At 43.0% G+C, this 21,294-nt stretch overlaps 1 protein-coding gene across 1 annotated transcript in view; it reads right to left on the bottom strand.

The window, feature by feature from the left end:
- Window positions 1-13,636: 13,636 nt before the first annotated feature.
- The window catches only part of PECR (peroxisomal trans-2-enoyl-CoA reductase), a 155,499-nt gene continuing 147,841 nt past the window's right edge, over window positions 13,637-21,294 (bottom strand). Inside the window, exons 7-8 of the mRNA XM_063933966.1 lie at window positions 17,842-17,953; window positions 13,637-15,865 (exon numbers count right to left, since the gene is read on the bottom strand). Coding sequence (XP_063790036.1) covers window positions 15,777-15,865; window positions 17,842-17,953 — 201 coding nt within the window. The 3' untranslated portion in view covers window positions 13,637-15,776. The remainder of the gene's footprint in view (window positions 15,866-17,841; window positions 17,954-21,294) is intronic.

The raw sequence follows: 21,294 nt of genomic DNA, 5'->3' as shown, positions 1-21,294 counted from the left end.
CACAGCCAAAATCTGTAAAAGCCCATTCCACACGGAAAGTGGGCTCATCTTGGGCGGCTGCCCGAGGGGTCTCGGCTTTACAACTTTGCCAAGCAGCTACTTGGTCAGGGGCAAACACGTTTGCTAAATTCTACAAATTTGATACCCTGGCTGAGGAGGACCTGGAGTTCTCTCATTCGGTGCTGCAGAGTCATCCGCACTCTCCCGCCCGTTTGGGAGCTTTGGTATAATCCCCATGGTCCTTTCGGAGTCCCCAGCATCCACTAGGACGTCAGAGAAAATAAGAATTTACTTACCGATAATTCTATTTCTCATAGTCCGTAGTGGATGCTGGGCGCCCATCCCAAGTGCGGATTGTCTGCATTACTTGTACATAGTTATTGTTACAAAAAATCGGGTTATTATTGTTGTGAGCCATCTTTTCAGAGGCTCCTCTGTTATCATGCTGTTAACTGGGTTCAGATCACAAGTTGTACGGTGTGATTGGTGTGGCTGGTATGAGTCTTACCCGGGATTCAAAATCCTTCCTTATTGTGTATGCTCGTCCGGGCACAGTATCCTAACTGAGGCTTGGAGGAGGGTCATAGGGGGAGGAGCCAGTGCACACCAGGTAGTCTTAAAGCTTTTACTTTTGTGCCCAGTCTCCTGCGGAGCCGCTATTCCCCATGGTCCTTTCGGAGTCCCCAGCATCCACTACGGACTATGAGAAATAGAATTATCGGTAAGTAAATTCTTATTTTAACATGTGACTCCAGAAATGTGGTTTATATAATGTAATGTATATGTTGACTGCTATACATAGGTAAAACAACTGGACTGTTGAAAACCTGTATAGCAGAACACATATATTATATTAAAAAAGATTGGACACACTCTGTATCCTGTCATTTAAAAAAAAGCCAAAACTGTGATGCTAGCCTCCATCTGGGCAATAGAGCATATAGTACCTACTTGGAGATCTAGAGACCTAGACAATATTTTATTACGAGCAGAAATGAGGTGGGTATTCAACCTGGGAACACTGGTTCCGGGAGGTTTGAATGTTGACTTCGAATTAAAATGTTTTCTGGAGGATTGAGTCTTTAGTTTAATTTTATTGTGTTTATTAATATATTTTTTATGTAGGCATTGAATTGTTATTCACCAATTTGCGGTATGTGGAGCGCATGGCGGGATCTAATAATCCTGTATGATTGGGCTGTAGATCTTCCAGAAAGCTCTTTATCAAATGATTTACAACGGAGACTGTGATGCGCAAGGTACATCTTATTATCTGGATGACATACATCGGAAATTATGACACTCAAAGTGAGTTTCACTGCCCCGATATGCGTCATAGTGGTAGTGACATAATCGGGAGAGGATGGGTTCACATCATGCGTTCCACTTTCCCGGAAGTTGGAGCTTTAATGGGAGTATTATATGGGACCAATGAGATGGCATTCTAATCAGCTGCAGACATTTGTGCAGCATTAAGACCATGTTAAATATGGGGACTTTAAACAGAGAAGATCACCCATGGCCTGAAGAAGGGAAACCGAACACGCATTGCCGACGGAGGTAACTCAGTGTGGACTTCGCAATTAATTCCTGTGTACTTTCAGGACCTGCTGGTTGGAGTGAACCGATACTCTAAACATATGCTGGTCTGATTTATAATCAGACATTTATAACATCTGGTAGGCGCATGTACCCACTGGGATTTTACCTACTTTTTTATGTTTATTTATATGTTTTTTTTTAAGTGTGTGTTTTATTAAAATGTTAAAAAAAGCAGTATCACACTATGCGATCTATATTTTTTTTTCTTTTAAATAATGTGGAGAGCAATTTCCTAATAAAGAGATTAAAGAATCCTATGCCTGTTTTGGAATATCTACATGCTCTTAACCTCATTGTGTTGGGGACAAATTTAAAGGTAACCTCTTAACCACAGGGGGGGGGGGTGTTTGTTTGGACATCTGGTTGTGGAAGGAGCTTTACACCAGTTTCTACTTGCACTTTATTTGTAATACCCTTGCTATACTCACCTCATTTATTTTTGGGGTAACGCCCAAGGTAAACATATCACCAAAAGGGGTGGAGTGTAATTTTTTTCCTATATGAAAAATCGTTCTTCACTATGATATGTCTCTTCTTCTTTTTTTTGAGGAACATTTTGAACAAAAAGGAGTGCCATTCCTATTGACTTCCTTTAGAATTATATTGTATATTGAAGGAAATGGTGATATCTCTTCTGTCTTTGGAGGCTGCACAATCTTCTTTTGTCTAGAAGCGCTGATATTAGTATTGTATTTTTATTGTATGCAAAACATAAAAGCTCATTATTCTCATCCATCTTCTTCTGTTATGACAAATGGTTTACACTCCACTCGTTTTGCTTTGGGAAATGGGACGAGGCAGGGCTGCCCCCTCTCCCTCCTTCTTTTTGCTATCTGCATTGAGCCATTGGCAGCAAGAATTAGAGCTAACACAGATATTACAGGGACTGAAGTAGGGAAGAGCCAATATAAAGTGTCTCTTTTCGTAGACGATATTCTTCTCACTTTGTCTAACCCTTCAGTATCTCTTCCTCACCTTCAATCTGAACTGCAAAAATATGGCTCCCTCTCTGGATACAAGAAAAATAGTACTAAGTCTGAAGCTATGGCTCAATGTATCCCTTTGCAATTACTAACCACGCTTAATTCTTCATTTCAATTTACGCGGCATCCTTTAGAAATCAAATATCTTGGCATTTCCATTGTTAAGACTTATTCTCTTCTCTATCATGCAAATTTCTCGACTGTGTTTCAAACAGTGGTTAGAGATTTAACTCCATGGCAATCTCTTTACATCTCGTGGTTTTGAGGATTAGCACAATTAAAATGAATCTCCTCCCAAGGTTGCTATACTTATTTCAGACCCTACCCATACCTGTCCCGATCTCAGCACTGGAACCCATGCAAATACTTTATAATCGATTTATTGGGATTAAATAAACCTCAGAAACATAGATCCATTTTAGCTAAATCTGTTCCTGATGGAGGTCTTGGTCTCCAAGTGCTCCATTCTTGTTATTACGCAGCCCACCTAAATCAAATAATTTCATGGCACTCTGAACCAGGAACTAGTGGATCTTAAAAACGATATGCTCCAAGAAGGAGGAGGAGTACATGGGATAGTACAGCTTCCTAAATCAATCAGACCAGCCTCAGCCTATGTGATTTCGACAGTGCAATTTACTCTCAACATATGGGACAAACTTCGGTCTTCTCTAGATATAGTTAAATTTCCCTCTCCTATTTCCCCCATTTGGAATCACCCTCTTTTCCCCCCGGGATGTAACAGATTGATGGCCTCTTACTGGCAAAAGTTACAAATTGACAGGTTTAAAGATGTGAAAGGCCAGTTTGCACCATCAACATTTTCCGATCTTCAGACCATCCATTCAATTCCTAATTCTTACCAATATCAATTCATACTAGAGATGTGCGGCGGGCACTTTTTGTGTTTTGGTTTTGGGTCTGGATCCTCGCTCGTGTTTTGGATCTGGATTGGTTTTGCCAAAACCACCCTTTTCGGGTTTTGGTTTTGGATGATTTTTGAAAAAAACATAAAAACAGCTAAAATCAAAGAATTTTGGGGTAATATTGATCCTACGGTATTATTAACCTCGATAACATTCATTTCCACTCAATTCCAGTCTCTTCTGACCACCTCACAATATTGTTTTTAGGCCAAAAGGTTGCACCAAGGTCGCTGGATGACTAAGCCAAGTGGGCGGCACAAACACCTGGGCCATCTAGGAATGGCACTGCAGTGGCGGACAGGATGGCAGTTTTAAAAACTAGACCCCCAAAGAGCACATAATGCAAAGAAAAAAAAGAGGTGCAAGATGGAATTGTCTTTATGTTGTATAAACAGAACATGCACACTTTAACAAACTAATCATTTCAACGACAGGGTCTACCACACGACTGTGGCTGAAATTATTGGTTTGTTTGGGCCCTCACAAAAAAGAAGACGCAATTAATACCACCACCAAAAAAGAAGCAATTCATCTCTCCTTGCACAAACTGGCTCTACAGAGGCAAGATGTCGTCCTCATCCTCATCCTCCTATTCCTCACCCCTTTCAGCGTGTACATCCTCCTCCTCCTCACAGATTATTAATTTGTCCCCACTGGAATCCACCATCACAGGTCCCTGTGTACTTTCTCGAGGCAATTGCTAGTAAATGTCTTTCTGAAGGAATTTATAATTAATTCTGATGAACATCATCTTCTCCACATTTTCTGGAAGTAACCTCCTACGCCGATCGCTGACAAAGTGACCGGCTGCACTAAACACTCTTTTGGAGTACACACTGGAGGGGGGGAAACTTAGGTAAAATAAAGCCAGTTTGTGCAAGGGCCTCCAAATTGCCTCTTTTTCCTGCCAGTATACATACAGACTGTCTGACATGCCTACTTGGATGATGTCGCTCATATAATCCTCTACCATTCTTTCAATGGTGACAGCAGTGACAGTAGACATGTCAGTAATCGTTGGCAGCTCCTTCAGTCCGGACCAGATGTCAGCACTTGCTTTGACTACCCTGCATCACCGCCAGCGGATGGGCTGGGAAGTTTTATCCTTTTCCTCACAGCGCCAGTTGCAGTAGAAAATGAAGGAGCTGTTGATGGGTCATGTTCCTCTTGAGTTGACAGATGTCTCACCAGTAGGTCTTTGAACCTCTGCAGACTTTTGTCTGCCGGAAAGATACAACGTAGGCTTTAAACCTAGGATTGAGCACGGTGGCCAAAAAGTAGTGCTCTGATTTCAATAGATTGACCACCCGTGAATCCTGGCAAAGCGAATGAAGGGCTCCATCCACAAGTCCCACATACTTAGCGGAATCGCTCTGTCTTAGCTCCTCCTTCAATTTCTCCAGCTGCTTCTGCAAAAGCCTGATGAGGGGAATGACCTGACTAAAGCTGGCAGTGTCTGAACTGACTACATGTGTGGCAAGTTCGAAGGGTTGGAGAACCTTGCACAACACGGAAATCATTCTCCACTGCGCATGAGTCAGGTGCATTCCCCCTCCTTTGCCTATATCGTAGGTGGATGTATAGGCTTGAATGGCCTTTTGCTGCTCCTCCAAACTCTGAAACATATAGAGTTTTGAAATCCACCTTGTTACCACCTCTTGCTTCAGCTGATGGCAGGGCAGGTTCAGGAGTGTTTGATGGCGTTCCAGTCTTTGGCACGCGGTGGCTGAATGCTGGAAGTGGCCCGCAATTTTTAGGGCCACCGACAGCATCTCCTGCATGCCCCTGTCATTCATCAAAAAATTCTACACCACCAAATTAATTGTATGTGCAAAACATAGGACGTGCTGGAATTTGCCCAGATGTAATGCACGCACAATATTGGTGGCGTTGTCCGATATCACAAATCCCCACGAGAGTCTAAGTGGGGTAAGCCATTGTGCGATGATGCACCTCAGTTTCCGTAAGAGGTTGTCAGTGGTGTGCCTCTTACGGAAACCGGTGATACACAGCGTAGCCTGCTTAGGAACGAACTGGCGTTTGTGAGATGCTGCTACTGGTGCCGCTCCTGTTGTTGCTGCGGGAGGCAATACATCGACCCAGTGGGCTGTCACAGTCACGTAGTCCTTAGTTTGCCCTGCTCCACTTGTCCACATGTCCGTGGTTAAGTGGACACTGAGGACACTTTTCTTAATGTCCCTGTACAGTCCGGGAACCACTTTCCTAGTGAAGTGGAATCTAGATGACACACTACCTCCATTAATTGTCTAAATCCCACTGCACCAATAGCGGATACTGGATGCACGTCTAAAACCAACACAGCTGTCAAGGCCTCAGTTATCCGCTTTGCAACAGGATGACTGCTGTCATATTTCATCTTCCTGTGCACAATACAAACTGAAATAAAACCAAAGGCGCAAAACAGATAAGTAACATGCAAATGATGGCAACACCACAACCTGATTCTCTTCTCAATAGGTGTTAGTGTTGCTTCTTTGTTGTTAAAAGATCCATTCCAGGTATTTGACCTCGGAAGAAAAGGATGTATAGTGTAATACCGTTTGATAAAAAGAATATCCCAACTCTTTATTAGTATTCCACTCACATGAAGATAGATATAAACTCGCATATATAAGAATCCACAATGTGGATACGGCCAGTTCTCCTTTCACGTTATTCTTAGGATCAGTACCTCGGAAGAAATTTATTTAGTGCAACACTGTGAGATTTTTTAACACAGTTTTAATTTAAAAATTATACTCACATTCAATAAAAAGAATTAAAGCATTAAGACATGGGGATTTTTTGGTCCTCACAAACAATGGAAATGAGTCCCAGCGGTCCACATCAAAGGTCAGGTTCCAATTCCACCCCTTATGAATGTCCACGGTAAAAGTCCACGATAAAAGGCACCTTGCTTAAAGCGTTTCGGACCTCCAATGATTCGGTCCTTCCTCAGAAGCATGGTGCACCTAATAACCTCTACATATTTGTACCCTAAAGGTAATTGAATTGCTCCTCCCGGTTCCTGTGTTTCTGGGCGCCAAACGGACGTAGACGAGACGCGATCCCTCTCCTCCGTCACTTCCGTGCGTTCCACCGCGAACTTCCGGCGGAAGCGGAAGTGACGTATCGGATCCACATGCGTTCCACCAAACGGGCAAAAGAATCCCGTATTCTGCGTAGAGGAAACTCCTTTTCAGGCTGCAGTGTTAAGGGATCATATAAATCACTCGTCCCGATCTCATAGGCATAATCCAGCGGCACAGGAAACGGTGGTCCTCAAAAACAAAACAAAAAAAAAAACGTTTCCTGTGTCGCTGGATTATGCCTATGAGATCGGGACGAGTGATTTATATGATCCCTTAACACTGCAGCCTGAAAAGGAGTTTCCTCTACGCAGAATACGGGATTCTTTTGGTGGAACGCATGTGGATCCGATACGTCACTTCCGCTTCCGCCGGAAGTTCGCGGTGGAACGCACGGAAGTGACGGAGGAGAGGGATCGCGTCTCGTCTACGTCCGTTTGGCGCCCAGAAACACAGGAACCGGGAGGAGCAATTCAATTACCTTTAGGGTATAAATATGTAGAGGTTATTAGGTGCACCATGCTTCTGAGGAAGGACCGAATCATTGGAGGTCCGAAACGCGTTAAGCAAGGTGCCTTTTATCGTGGACTTTTACCGTGGACATTCATGAGGGGTGGAATTGGAACCTGACCTTTGATGTGGACCGCTGGGACTCATTTCCATTGTTTGTGAGGACCAAAAAATCCCCATGTCTTAATGCTTTAATTCTTTTTATTGAATGTGAGTGTAATTTTTAAATTAAAACTGTGTTAAAAAATCTCACAGTGTTGCACTAAATAAATTTCTTCCGAGGTACTGATCCTAAGAATAACGTGAAAGGAGAACTGGCCGTATCCACATTGTGGATTCTTATATATGCGAGTTTATATCTATCTTCATGTGAGTGGAATACTAATAAAGAGTTGGGATATTCTTTTTATCAAACGGTATTACACTATACAACCTTTTCTTCCGAGGTCAAATACCTGGAATGGATCTTTTAACAACAAAGAAGCAACACTAACACCTATTGAGAAGAGAATCAGGTTGTGGTGTTGCCATCATTTGCATGTTACTTATCTGTTTTGCGCCTTTGGTTTTATTTCAGTTTGTATTGTGCACTTGTTTTCTGGGTTTTTGGTGAATTCCTTGTTTTAAAACCAGGCTGCACTCGGAGTGTTAATTGCGCAGAATTTGGTGTTTTCTTTCTTACATGATTCATTATATTTCATCTTCCTCACAAAGGACTGGTGGACAGTCAATTGCTTAGTTGAAGTAGTACAAGTGGTCTTCCGACTTCCCCTCTGGGATGACGATCGACTCCCAGCAGCAACAACAGCAGTGGCAGCAGCAGTAGGCATACCACTCAAGGATCCTCCGGAGGAATCCCGGTTAGGAGAGGACTCGTCAGTCATGCCAGTGTCATGGCCTGCAGGACTACTGATGTTCCTGACTGAGGAAATTGACGTTGAGGGAGTTGGTGGTGTGGCTTGCCGGAGCTTGGGTACGAGAGGAAGAAGGGATTTAGATGTCAGTTGACTGCTTATGCTCTTACCCAAAGTTACTGAACTTGACAATGACTTCTGATGAATGCGCTGCAGGTGACGTATAAGGGAGGATGTTCCTAGGTGGTTAACGTCCTTACCTTTACTTATTACAGATTGACAAAGGCAACACACGGCTTGATACCTGTTGTCTGGACTTGTGGAGAAATAATTTCACACAGAAGAGGTGGCTTTTTTGGTAGTTTGCCCAGGCATGAAAATGAACTTATTCATCCCATGGGCAACAACTGTCTCCCCCGGTGCCTGATTTAAACAAACCACATCACCTCCTCGTTAACTTCCTCCTCAGCGCCAGCAACACCCATATCCTCATCCTGGTGTACTTCAACAGTGACATCTTCAATTTGAATATCAGAAACTGGACTGTGGGTGCTCCTTCCAGCACTTGCAGAGGGCGTGCAAATGGTGGAAGGAGCCACCTCTTCCCGTCCAGTGTTGGGAAGGTCAGGCATCACAACCGCCGACACACTTGGATTCTCCTTGGGGATTTGTGATACCATCTTAGAATGCACAGTTCTTTGCTGTGCTTTTGCCTAACTCTTATAATTTTTCTAGCGGGAGGATGAGGGCTTCCATCGTCAGATGAAGCTGAACCACTAGTCAAGAACATAGGCAAGGGCCTTAGCCGTTCCTTGCTACTCCGTGTCGTAAATGGCATATTGGCAAGTTTACGTTTCCCCTCAGACCATTTAAATTTATTTGTTTGGGTCATTTTACTGAACCTTGGCTTTTTGGATTTTACATGCCCTCTACTATGACATTGGGCATCAGCCTTGGCAGATGACGTTGATGGCATTTCATTGTCTATGTCATGATTAGTGGCATCAGCTTCAGCACTAGGAGGAAGTGGTTCTTGATCTTTTCCCATTTTATCCTCCAAATTTTTGTTCTCCATTATTTTTCTGGAGTTATAACAATATGCGGCACAGGAGAGCATACCTCTACACCACACATGGCAAACCCTGTAAAAATGATTTGGATTAAATTAATAACCCCTTTATTTGGAGCAAATAATATACAGCACAGGACAGCACCACTGGACTGGAATTATACAGCAGTACCACTGGACTGGACTTATACGGCTGTACCACTGGACTTATATGGCAGTACCACTGGACTGGATTTATACGGCAGTACCACTGGACTTATACGGCAGTATCACTGGACTGGATTTATATGGCAGTTCCACTGGACTTATACGGCAGTACCACTGGACTGGATTTATACGGCAGTACCACTGGATTTATAAAGCAGTACCCCTGGACTTAAATGGCAGCACCACTGGACTGGATTTATACGGCATTACCACTGGACTGGATTTATATGGCAGTACCACTGGACTTATATGGCAGCACCACTGGAATTATATGGCAGTACCACTGGACTTATACGGCAGTACCACTGGACTAGATTTATACGGCAGTGCCACTGGACTTATACGGCAGTATCACTGGATTTATATGGCAGTACCACTGGACTTATACGGCAGTACCACTGGACTTATATGGCAGCATCACTGGAATTATAGGGCAGTACCACTGGACTGGATTTATACGGCAGTACCACTGGACTTACACGGTAGGACCACTGGACTTGTGCGGCAGTATCACTGGAATTATATGGCAGTACCACTGGACTTATACGGCAGTACCACTGGACTTATACGGCAGTACCACTGGACTTATACGGCAGTACCACTGGAATTATATGGCAGTACTACTGGACTTATACGGCAGTACCACTGGACTTCTACAGCAGTACCACTGGACTTATAGGGCAGTACCACTAGACTTATATGGCAGTATCACTGGACTGGATATATACGGCAGTACCACTGGATTTATAAAGCAGTACCACTGGACTTATATGGCAGTACCCCTGGACTTATATAGCAGCACCACTGGACTGGATTTATACGGCATTACCACTGGAGTGGATTTATATGGCAGTACCACTGTACTTATATGGCAGCATCACTGGAATTATATGGCAGTACCACTGGACTTATACGGCAGTACCACTGGACTTATATGGCAGCATCACTGGAATTTTAGGGCAGTACCACTGGGCTGGATTTATACGGCAGTACCACTGGACTTACAAGGTAGGACCACTGGACTTGTGCGGCAGTATCACTGGAATTATATGGCAGTACCACTGGACTTTACATTTATACAGCAGTACCACTGGACTTATACGGCAGTACCACTGGACTTATACGGCAGTAACACTGGAATTATATGGCAGTACTACTGGACTTATACGGCAGTACCACTGGACTTCTACAGCAGTACCACTGGACTTCTACAGCAGTACCACTGGACTTCTACAGCAGTACCACTAGACTTATATGGCAGTATCACTGGACTGGATATATACGGCAGTACCACTGGATTTATATGGCAGTACCACTGGACATATACGTCAGTACCACTGGATTTATATGGCATTACCACTGGACTTATATGGCAGTATCACTGGAATTATATGGCAGTATCACTGGAATTATATGGCAGTACCACTGGATTTATACGGCAGTACCACTGGACATATACAGCAGTACCACTGGACTTATACGGCAGAATCACTGGACTGGATTTATACGGCAGTACCACTCGACTTATACGGCAGTACCACTGGACTGTATTTATATGGCAGTACCACTGGGTTTATACGGCAGTACCACTCGACTTGTACGGCAGTACCACTGGACATATACGGCAGTATCACTTGACTTATACAGCAGCACAGGGACTGATGCAGGACAAAACAGCACCACTGGACTTGACTTATACAGCAGCACTGGACATATGGCAGCAGAGAACACCACCACTGTGACTGGACTGATGCAGCACAACACAGCACCACTGGATTGGACTTGTACAGCAGCAGTGGACATATGGCAGCAGAGAACACCACCACTGTGACTGGAGTGATGCAGGTCACCACACCAGAGTACCAAACCAGCTCATCTCTAATTCATAGATTAGAGTTTTGTTAGCTCTCAAATATTGTTGAATGTGATAACCCAAATGCTTTTTTCTTGATATAAATGTTATTGAGGCTTCTATGAGTTGGTTTATGAAAGTTATTCTGTACACTGTATTGACCATGCTATCTGTGTTATGTACACTGTTTTTGCATTTTCAATATCTCTATGTTATTCTGTATGTTAAATGTTTTGTACACTTTGGTATCTAAAATACTTTTTATAACAAAATAAAAATGATGTCACAGTGTTTATTTCTTAGCGCACAAGTTGAGTTCTCTTATAGTGGTCAGAAATTAGAGGACTTTAGTGGAGGTGTTCCTGAGAAGACTCACGAGTCCAGGAAGTTTAGAGAGCTCTACATGATCAATGGCAGAAACGTTACATTTATTTTCTGAACTTGAGTCATATAATACATGTTGGATCCACACACTCATCAACCTCTTCATGCCAGGAACCAGCGTTCAGCGATGTCTCACTTACCAGCGCGCTGGTGTACGCACCTCCGGTGGTCACGCTCCCAGCTTGATGCTGCATGTGTACCCTCTCCGCTACCACTACCTCTGTGCACCCCTGAATTCCATCTGGCGTGTACCCCGCTGTATTTCCGCCATCTGTACTGCATGTGCTCCGCCATGACACTTCTGGTCAGCTGACTCAGTAACATCCAATCCTGTGCTGTGTCTGCACACGACTCGATCATCCAATGCCTGCTGACCAGGGGGTATAAAGCCAGAACAACGGCTCAGTATTATTGCCTTGAACAATGCGTCGCATCCAGGCACCAGCCATCCAGGGAATCTTCAGCTTCTCCTACACTCTGCTCCTACAATCACTTGCAGTAAGAGACTCACTCCAGGTGCTGCATATCATACTCACCTGTTACTACTCTGCAACATCACTGTGCTTAAAGTTCAGCTGTCTCCTGCAATAACCAAACCTGGTTCTATTGTTGTATGCAAGCATTGCCTAATGATTGTGTAGCTCTGTTGCAAGTTCCTACCAGTTTCCAGGACGATCAGCTGTATTACCAATTGCCTGGACAAACCTGTTTCAAGTCATTATCGGTTTTCAGGCCGATCATTGGTATTTCCAATTGCCTATACAAATCCTGTTTCCAGTTACCATTGGTTTCCAGGCTGATCATCGATATTGCCAAGTATCTGTGTTAAGTCCTGTTTCAAGTCATCATCGGCTTCCAGGCCGACCATTGTTTATCCCGAATTGTTACCGGTTTTCAGACCGACCTATTATATGCGACTGTTTTTGTTTCAAGAGACTTTATCAATTTCTCTCACTGAACTGCAGTTGTATTTGCCATTGCTCCAGTTATTTTTATATATTCTTTGTGTGCTTCAATAAACATCATTGCGCACATGCGCAGGAACTTACTACAGCCTCCTCGTTTCCTCCACCGCACCAGCACTGACTCACGAGTGCCACCTCTGGGAACAGACACAGACCTGACACTTCAAAACTATTGACCTGAACTGTACTTACATCAGAGTTATCTTATACACTTTTGAATATATTGTATGTAAAATCATATGTGGGGATGGGCAAAGCCAGACATTGAAGTGTGTCAAGCCAAGTGAGTCAGCTCAGAGGAATGGCTCAACACTGTCTCAGCACATGGCTCTTTGCCGGAAACGTACTGCAGAGTAACTGCTGGGACTTGGGGAGGAGCTAGAACACAGAGCCAGCCCAGAAGAGAGAGTCGAGAGAGGGACTCATGGAGGAGTGAGGACACAGAGTCAGCCCAGAGACGGAGTCCAGAAGAGAGAGTCGAGAGAGGGACTCGGGGAGGAGTCAGGATGCAGAGCCATCCCAGTGGAGAGAGTCGAGAGGGACTCGGAAAAAGACAGAACGCAGAGCCAGTCCACAGCTGGAGGCCAGAGGAGAGAGGCAGAGAGGGATTTTGGGAGGAGCACTGTGAGTTGAACTGGAGGAAGACCGAGAGAGGCTGCTGCACACTGAGTATCGTGTCGACACATCAATTTTTCGTCACTTGAATCATTTGAACACCTACAAGATTCAAGTCAATGTGTCGAGACAATCACTCAGTAGCCATCTTTAATCATATGTGTTACTATTATGTTGAGTATTTACATAATATAAAGGAACACGTGTATAGAGATAAAACTTTATTTCAGGCAGGGTCGATGAAAGATTATAGCAGAGCGGTTCTTTTGGTTAAATCCCATTAATTGGTTTCCTGAATGGGAAGGTTAGTCCAGTGGGAAATTATATTTCTTCTTATATGTAATCATAGTACTAGCATTGTTATAGTGTAATATTAACATTGTTATATTCTGTGTAAGGAAATGTTGTGAAAGGACAACCTTCGCAATGGGTGATGGATAATATTTGTCGTAAGTGTCATGTAGAGATCAGGGAGTGGTATGTAACCATAGAGTTAAAAATATTTCTATACGTATAATATGCGAGTTGTAATTCAGTGTCACTCATGCGGGGTCATAACATCATATCACAAAATAATACATGCATTTAAAATAAAGTTTATTATGACATTTATGGCACATTTTTCAAATGAACATTAATTGTGGATTTAGAAATGAAAAATCAGTTTCATAATTCAGTGCTTTCTTTTAGAGCTAAACTTAAGATCATGCAACATGTACAGTATGGAGTAGAACATAAGGAAAGGAACATTAGTTATTGATAGCTATATATGTACTGTATGTCCCTCCCGGGTATTTCAGCTGCTTATCTTCTACTAATCTCAATACCAGATCATTCTCAACTGCAGCCTGCTGTCCTTCCAACCTCTTGACTTGCTATGGACTTCTAGATTTCTGACAACAGAATTCACAAAAACACACTGGGGAATATTTAGGAGTCCACATGGCAAATTAATTAAATTAAATTACAGGACATGGTTATTAAGGGTTGAGTCTCCCATATCCAAAATGCTTGGGACCAGAAGTATTTTGGATATCATATTTTGCCGTATTTTGGAATAATTGATATCATGGTGATGGGACCCAAGTCTATGCACAGAATACATTTATGTTTCATATACACCTTATACACACAGCCTGAAGGTCATTTTAGCCAATTTTTTTTATAACTTTGTGCATTAAACAAAGGGCCTTATTCAGACCTAATCGCAGCAACAAATTTGTTAGCAAATGGGCAAATCCATGTGCACTGCAGGTGGGGCAGATATAACATGTGCAGAGAGAGTTAGATTTGGGTGGGGTGTGTTTAAACTGAAATCTAAATTGCAGTGTAAAAATAAAGCAGCCAGTATTTACCCTGCACAGAAACAATATAACCCACCCATATATAACTCTCTCTGCACGTTATATCTGCCACCCCTACAATGCACATGGTTGTGCCCATTTGCTAACAAATTTGCTGCTGCGATCAAGTCTGAATTAGGCCCAAAGTTTATGTACATACACACAATTCATTTATGTTTCATATGCAGCTCATATACACAAGCCTGAAGATCATTTAATACAATATTTTTTATAAATTTGTGCATTAAACAAACTTTGTGTATATTGAGCCATCAGAAAACAAAGGTTTCACTATCTCAGTCTAAATCAAAAAATTCCGTATTTCGGAATATTTAGATAGGGGATATTCAACCTGTATTACATTAGTGTGGGCTTAGTGGTGATTTTCATGTACTGTTAAAGATGCATGTTTGAGGGATATTTACTGTATCTGTCATGTACCAGCTGATGTAACAAAAGTACTAAGACAACTGTGTAATATATGGGAATCACATTTTTCCCAGAAATGAGTTATGTATAGGTAAATATGTATTCAATCTAAACCATTCAGAGGGTAATACAATAATTCTGGAAGTGCAGGGCTGTATCCTTGCACAAGAACATTTTATCCTTCTGCCTAAAGCATTAAAATCAATTTAGCACACTTAGTATTTTTATAGAGGCTTCCTTTTTCCAGAATGCTAATTCCGTTAGAGGTCGCTTATCTATAGGCAGAATCTGCCTATGCTCTGTAGATATAGTGCAATAAAAAAGCTGAGATTCATTTATCTATCTCATCAGTCATCCTTAGATAATTCCAATAACTATGTTTGTTCTTGAAGAATCTTAAAGGACATTCTAGAATACTTATGTAGCTTAGTAACACTGGCTTCAGCAGGGAAGGTCTCCAATATCATTGGGCCAGTAGGCAACATACTAGTTTGGGCTCCCTCTATATTCCCTTTTTGTAGACTAAAAAACCCATGTAAGGGTAATCCAGATACCTGAGTTCACAATGCTCTAGGTGCGTACACTGCCTAATGTGTGTGACAGCTATGGTTAGAATTGACAATCAATGATCACTGATAGAAACACAAAAAAACTTATTTAACTAGAACCCATAGCAAGCACAGTTAGCACGTTTGTGCAAATCTGTCTTTATCCATAGATTATGCATCTGTTCAAAGATAGATTTACTACTCTTCAAACATAATTTTTTTTTTTTAATGATGTGTTCTTTTAAAATTACTTATTGACTAAGCCTTTGAAGCCATCATGTAAAAAAAAGAATGTAAAACCTGCATCTGTTATTTAGTCTTCATTAGTGTATAATTGCTGCTTGGTAATTAAGCCAGTCAGCGATGTGCGTTATAGCGTTCCAGGTCTTGGCCCCAATGGTCAGAGCTTTGGAGGTGGGATAGCTGAAAACATTTTCTTCAAAGCTTTGGTGTTTTCACCATCGGGAGCTTCCGGCCACCTGTTGTGATCTGAGGAGCAAGGAAATAATGGTCATTTACACAAAACACATCATAATATTATAGCACAGTGCTGCAATATAATTATCTGGACAAATATATTCCCATGGGAAAGCCATTAAAGATACACTTACTGCTGATAATGATTAATAACTGCCACATAAAGCCACAGCTGCCTCTGCATAACTGCACTACAGTCACACTCTCAACATTCACTGCTAACAAACTTCCTCTAGGGGGCACCAGAGCCAACAATGTTTTATGTGTTATGTAGTTACGTCCATCACTGTTACTTATAGTGTGTGTGTGTGTGTGTGTGTGTGTGTGTGTGTGTGTGTGTGTGTGTGTGTGTGTGTCACTAGTACTGATTTATTCACAAATGGTTAACCAATTGAAAACATATATACTAAAACAAAGTAAATATAAATATGAAGGATGGCTGCTTATCCTCAAATACAATATAATTATATTGTATAACACTACCCCCGCCAGATGCTTATCCGCAAATGGTATGGTCGTTGGACCAAAAGATAAGAATTGCAGAAACATGTAATGAGGAATAGCGCCTTCTAGTGGATAAAGGGCCTGATTCAGAGATGGAGGCAGTTCACATTGCTGCTACATGTTTGGACGCAGCAGCCATGTGAAAATATGTTAATGCTGCAGGAGGCATCTGCGGGACACTGACACCTCCTGCTGGCACTGCAGATCTGAGTGCTGAATCCTAAGCTGGGTACACACTTGACGATATGTACCCTAAATATCGTCCGAGCCAGCGGGTTGGACGATATATATCGATTGTATCATCCAGTGTTTACACACTATATCTAACGATGCACGCTCCCATGGGTCGTTAATAAAATCAAATATCTTTAGTTCCAGCCTTGAAATCTAAAGATATTGGACAAGACTGCATGCACCGGGATGTGGGTGCATGCCGTCACTGACGATATTGGTCAGTGTGTATGTCCGATATCGTTACACTTGATGATGTCACATCTTATGCGCATCGTCAAGTGTGTACCCAGCCTAAAACACAGCATTGGATAATCTGCAAGACCATCAGCTGAGTTACCTGTGAGGTTACTTAGATTGGACCCCGCAACTCCACAGCCACGGCCAGGAAGTCTGTATTGGAGGACCCTGGTCTTGGCACTCCAAGAAAATGTGGCAGACACGTCCCCATTTCCGAATCAGAGGACTAGACTGCCCACAAACAGGTCCTGTGCATGCGCAAGCACCCCACCATCAGCAGGTTTGCATTAGGCCCAAAATCACTCTTAACACAAATTAATAGAGTGAGAACCCTATGCGAGCAGTGAAGTACTATACCTTGACCAACAGAGCAATGGATGATCTCCTATTTCCAATTATGGAGAGTTAAGCGACAGCTTTTTCATTTGTCCTGTACTCTGCTAGTGACTAGAAAGTGCTAGTCCTCATTACCTGTTTCTGCAATATATATTTCAATCCTGTTTCTTAATGATTCAATTATTGCTGTGTAGAATTGTTGAATGCATCTAATTTTTGTTGTTTTTAAGTTCTGTCCTGTTTTGGGGAAGGTTTTTCTTTTTTCTTTCTATATGAAGTATGTCTTAACAATTTAGTATAACTGTTAGAACCAGTTTGTCCAGATTGGTACTTTAAAAAACATTAGCAAATGACTTTACATTTTTTGTCAGTAAACTTGTTGAGGTGCGTTAAGTTAGGGCCTAACAATTTACTGTATTCAATTTTCCTCTTGTTCTGTGTGCACCATACAGTACTTTATTAGCCAATTAGCTGATCAGAATGTTCACAAGGTGAGATAAGTGAGCTTATCCTATTGGAGGTGGTAAATGGCTACTAAAGTGATTATGGAGGACAGGGTTAAATATAACAGGTGACCTGGACATAAGACTCATTCTCTTTGCTGGCTGGGGGGAGGGGAGTACTATAAGAGGACATCATCTTGTGAATGGGTTATTCAATAAAAAGGAATCTTATACCTGGTACTTCCCAATGAGATATGTATAAGCTTTGTCCAGCATCGACCTTCACCGTTTCTCCAGTGATGAAAGACGCAGCAGGTGACAGCAGGAAGCAAACCATGGGTGATATCTGTCCAATTAAACAGTGAGAAAAGAGGATTTTGGTACTTATCAATAAATCTATTTCTCTGAATTCACTCGGGGACACTGGAATACTAGGCAGTTGAGGTGTAAGAATGGAGACTGGAAGTGGCACAATATATGTAAATTAATTGCAGTGCACAGCAGGCTCCTTCCCCTTCATGCCCCCATCCCTCCAGTTTGAAAAATTATGCTGAGGAGGTAGATCCACATCAGGGAGCATCTCCGGTCAAGTGATTACCGCCAGAGACGCGGGAAACCCAGGCGGCGTGAAGGGGGAGGAGCCTGCTGTGCACTGCAATTAATTTACATACAGTATATTGTGCCACCTCGGTCTCCATTCTTCACAACCCAGCTGTCTAGTATTCCAGTGTCCCCTAGTGGATGACAGAGAAAGTAACATTCATGAGTGACACTTACAATATAATACCACATTTCCACAGGCATCATTATTTTTTACAGAACACTTATAAAAATATATATTGTGTTAAACCATAACCGTGTGAATCCACATCTACCATATTTGCTGACAATGAGCAGCAATATATCTTAGCCCCTGATTATATTTCTCTATAGTTTGCTCTAACTACAAAGAAATCTACTCCTCCTCACACACACTTTGGCACAATAGGGTTTGATGCCGGTCATGCTGGTAAATGCAGACAGAAAATAACCACTGTCGTCCATGTGTGTGTATCCATGTGGTGACCCTGTCACACGTAGCGTAGGGAAAGTGGAAGTGGCCTTGTGTGTGGTTAGCTTTAGGGCTTGTACACAGGAGCACTTTTCTCTGTGCTCGAGGTAATAATTATTTATTAAGAGTTATTTATTAGGAGCACATATATTCTGCAGCACTTTACAGAGAATATTTCAGTCATTATAATTTATTTTATTTTTCTGCCAGTAGCCGATTAAACTAGCTGTATGTTTTTGGAGTGTGGCGGAAACCAGAGCACATGGAGGAAATCCACGCATATACAGGGAGCATGCAAACTCCAAATTGATCAGCGCATGACATGGATCTGAAATGATGACTTCAGTGCTGTGAGGCAGTAAGGATAACCACTACACCAACCATGCTGCACCAGGGTATCACATATATAATTGCCCAGATCTGTCACTCTGTGACTGTGTGGCTAACGCTGGGCCGAGTCACAGTCACAGAGCTAGGCCAATAGGAGGAGGAGGATGGCGCCACTCAGTCAGTCAGCGCCGCCGCTGTATGTATGTCTGTCTCCAGCCTCCGCCTCCTCTTCTCTCTCCCCGGCTCCATCTTCCCCTCCCCGGCCGGCGATGACTCCCAGGCTGAGGCGGAGAGAGGCCACACAGCACTCAGCCGCGGTCAATTTTACTGCCGCCGCTGAGCGCTCCCCGGAAATCTGCGGTCACCTCTCAGCCACAGGCCGCCCGTCACCACTGCCCTCAGCCCGTGGACAGCTCTCACTGCTGCCGCGACCCACATGCTCCCCTAATTCGGCTGCGGACAGCGCTCACTGCTGCCAGCCATCACCGCTCTCCACTGCGGCATAGCTAAGGGGGAAATAGCGCTTGGTAGCCGGGCACAAATTGGCAGACCACGGCTCACATACAAACGGTGGGGGGAGAATCATGGCAGCGATTCCCCTCAAAGGGGAGGGTATATAAGCAGTTAATACAGTCTATTGACTACAAGAAGCTTAGGATACTAATCCTATAATAGGATATTACTCATATAAGCTGTGCTTTATGTGTTTAGGATATTACTCATATAAGCAGTGCTTTATGTGTTTAGGATATTACTCATGTAAACAGTGCTTTATGTGTTTAGGATATTACTCATATAAACAGTGCTTTATGTGTTTAGGATATTACTCATATAAACAGTGCTTTATGTGTTTAGGATATTACTCCTATAAACAGTGCTTTATGTGTTTAGGATATTTATCCTATAAGCAGTGCTTTATGTGTTTAGGATATTACTCCTATAAGCAGTGCTTTATGTGTTTAGAAAATTAATAGAAGTGCTTTATGTGTTTAGGATAATAAGATTTTAATACCTACCGGTAAATCCTTTTCTCTTAGTCCGTAGAGGATGCTGGGGATGCTACAAGAACCATGGGGTATAGACGGGATCCGCAGGAGACATGGGCACTTTAAGACTTTAAAAGGGGTGTGAACTGGCTCCTCCCTCTATGCCCCTCCTCCAGACTCCAGTTATAGGAACAGTGCCCAGGAAGACGGGCATTTCGAGGAAAAGGATTTATTTAATTATTTTAAAACTAAGGTGAGATACATACCAGCTCACACCTCAAACGCGCCGTACAACATGGCATTCAACAACAACGCATGCAACGGCATGACCAACATCAGTCACAGACTGACTGAACTTAACTCACATGAGTGTAACCATAGCCAAACTGCAGATACAGCCCGCACTGGAACAGGCGCCCAGCATCCTCTACGGACTAAGAGAAAAGGATTTACCGGTAGGTATTAAAATCCTATTTTCTCATACGTCCTAGAGGATGCTGGGGATGCTTCAAGAGCCATGGGGTTTATACCAAAGCTCTAGAACGGGCGGGAGAGTGCGGATGACTCTGCGGCACTGATTGACCAAACAAGAGGTCCTCCTCAGCCAGGGTATCAAACTTGTAAAACTTCGCAAAGGTGTTTGATCCCGACCAAGTAGCAGCTCGGCAAAGCTGTAATGCCGAGACCCCTCAGGCAGCCGCCCAGGATGAGCCCACCTTTCTGGTAGAATGGGCTTTCACCGTTTTCGGTAACGGCAATCCGGCCGTAGAATGAGCCTGCTGAATCGTATTACAGATCCAGCGTGCAATAGTCTGCTTGGAAGCAGGAGCCCCAATCTTGTTGGGAGCCCACAGGACAAACAGAGCCTCTGTTTTCCTAATCTGAGCCGTTCTGGCGACATAGATTTTCAAAGCTCTGACCACATCGAGAGACTTCGATTCCGCCAAGGCGTCAGTAGCCACTGGCACCACAATAGGCTGGTTCACGTGAAATGATGAAACCACTTTTGGCAGAAATTGCTGACGAGTTCTCAACTCCGCTCTATCAGCATGGAAGATTAAATAGGGGCTTTTGTGAGACAAAGCCGCCAATTCAGATACCTGCCTTGCGGATGCCAAGGCCAACAACATGACTACTTTCCAAGTAAGGAATTTTAACTCAACCTTACGTAAAGGTTCAAACCAATGAGATTGCAGGGACTGCAAAACCACATTAAGATCACACGGTGCCACAGGGGGCACAAATGGAGGTTGGATGTGCAGCACGCCTTTCACAAAGGTCTGAACTTCTGGAAGGGAGGCCAATTCTTTCTGAAAAAAG

The sequence above is a fragment of the Pseudophryne corroboree genome, chromosome 7, assembly GCF_028390025.1.
Source record: "Pseudophryne corroboree isolate aPseCor3 chromosome 7, aPseCor3.hap2, whole genome shotgun sequence".
Classification (NCBI taxonomy): Eukaryota; Metazoa; Chordata; class Amphibia; order Anura; family Myobatrachidae; genus Pseudophryne; species Pseudophryne corroboree.
The sequence above is the reverse complement of the archived record's forward strand: the minus strand, read 5'-3'. Positions and strand labels throughout refer to the sequence as shown.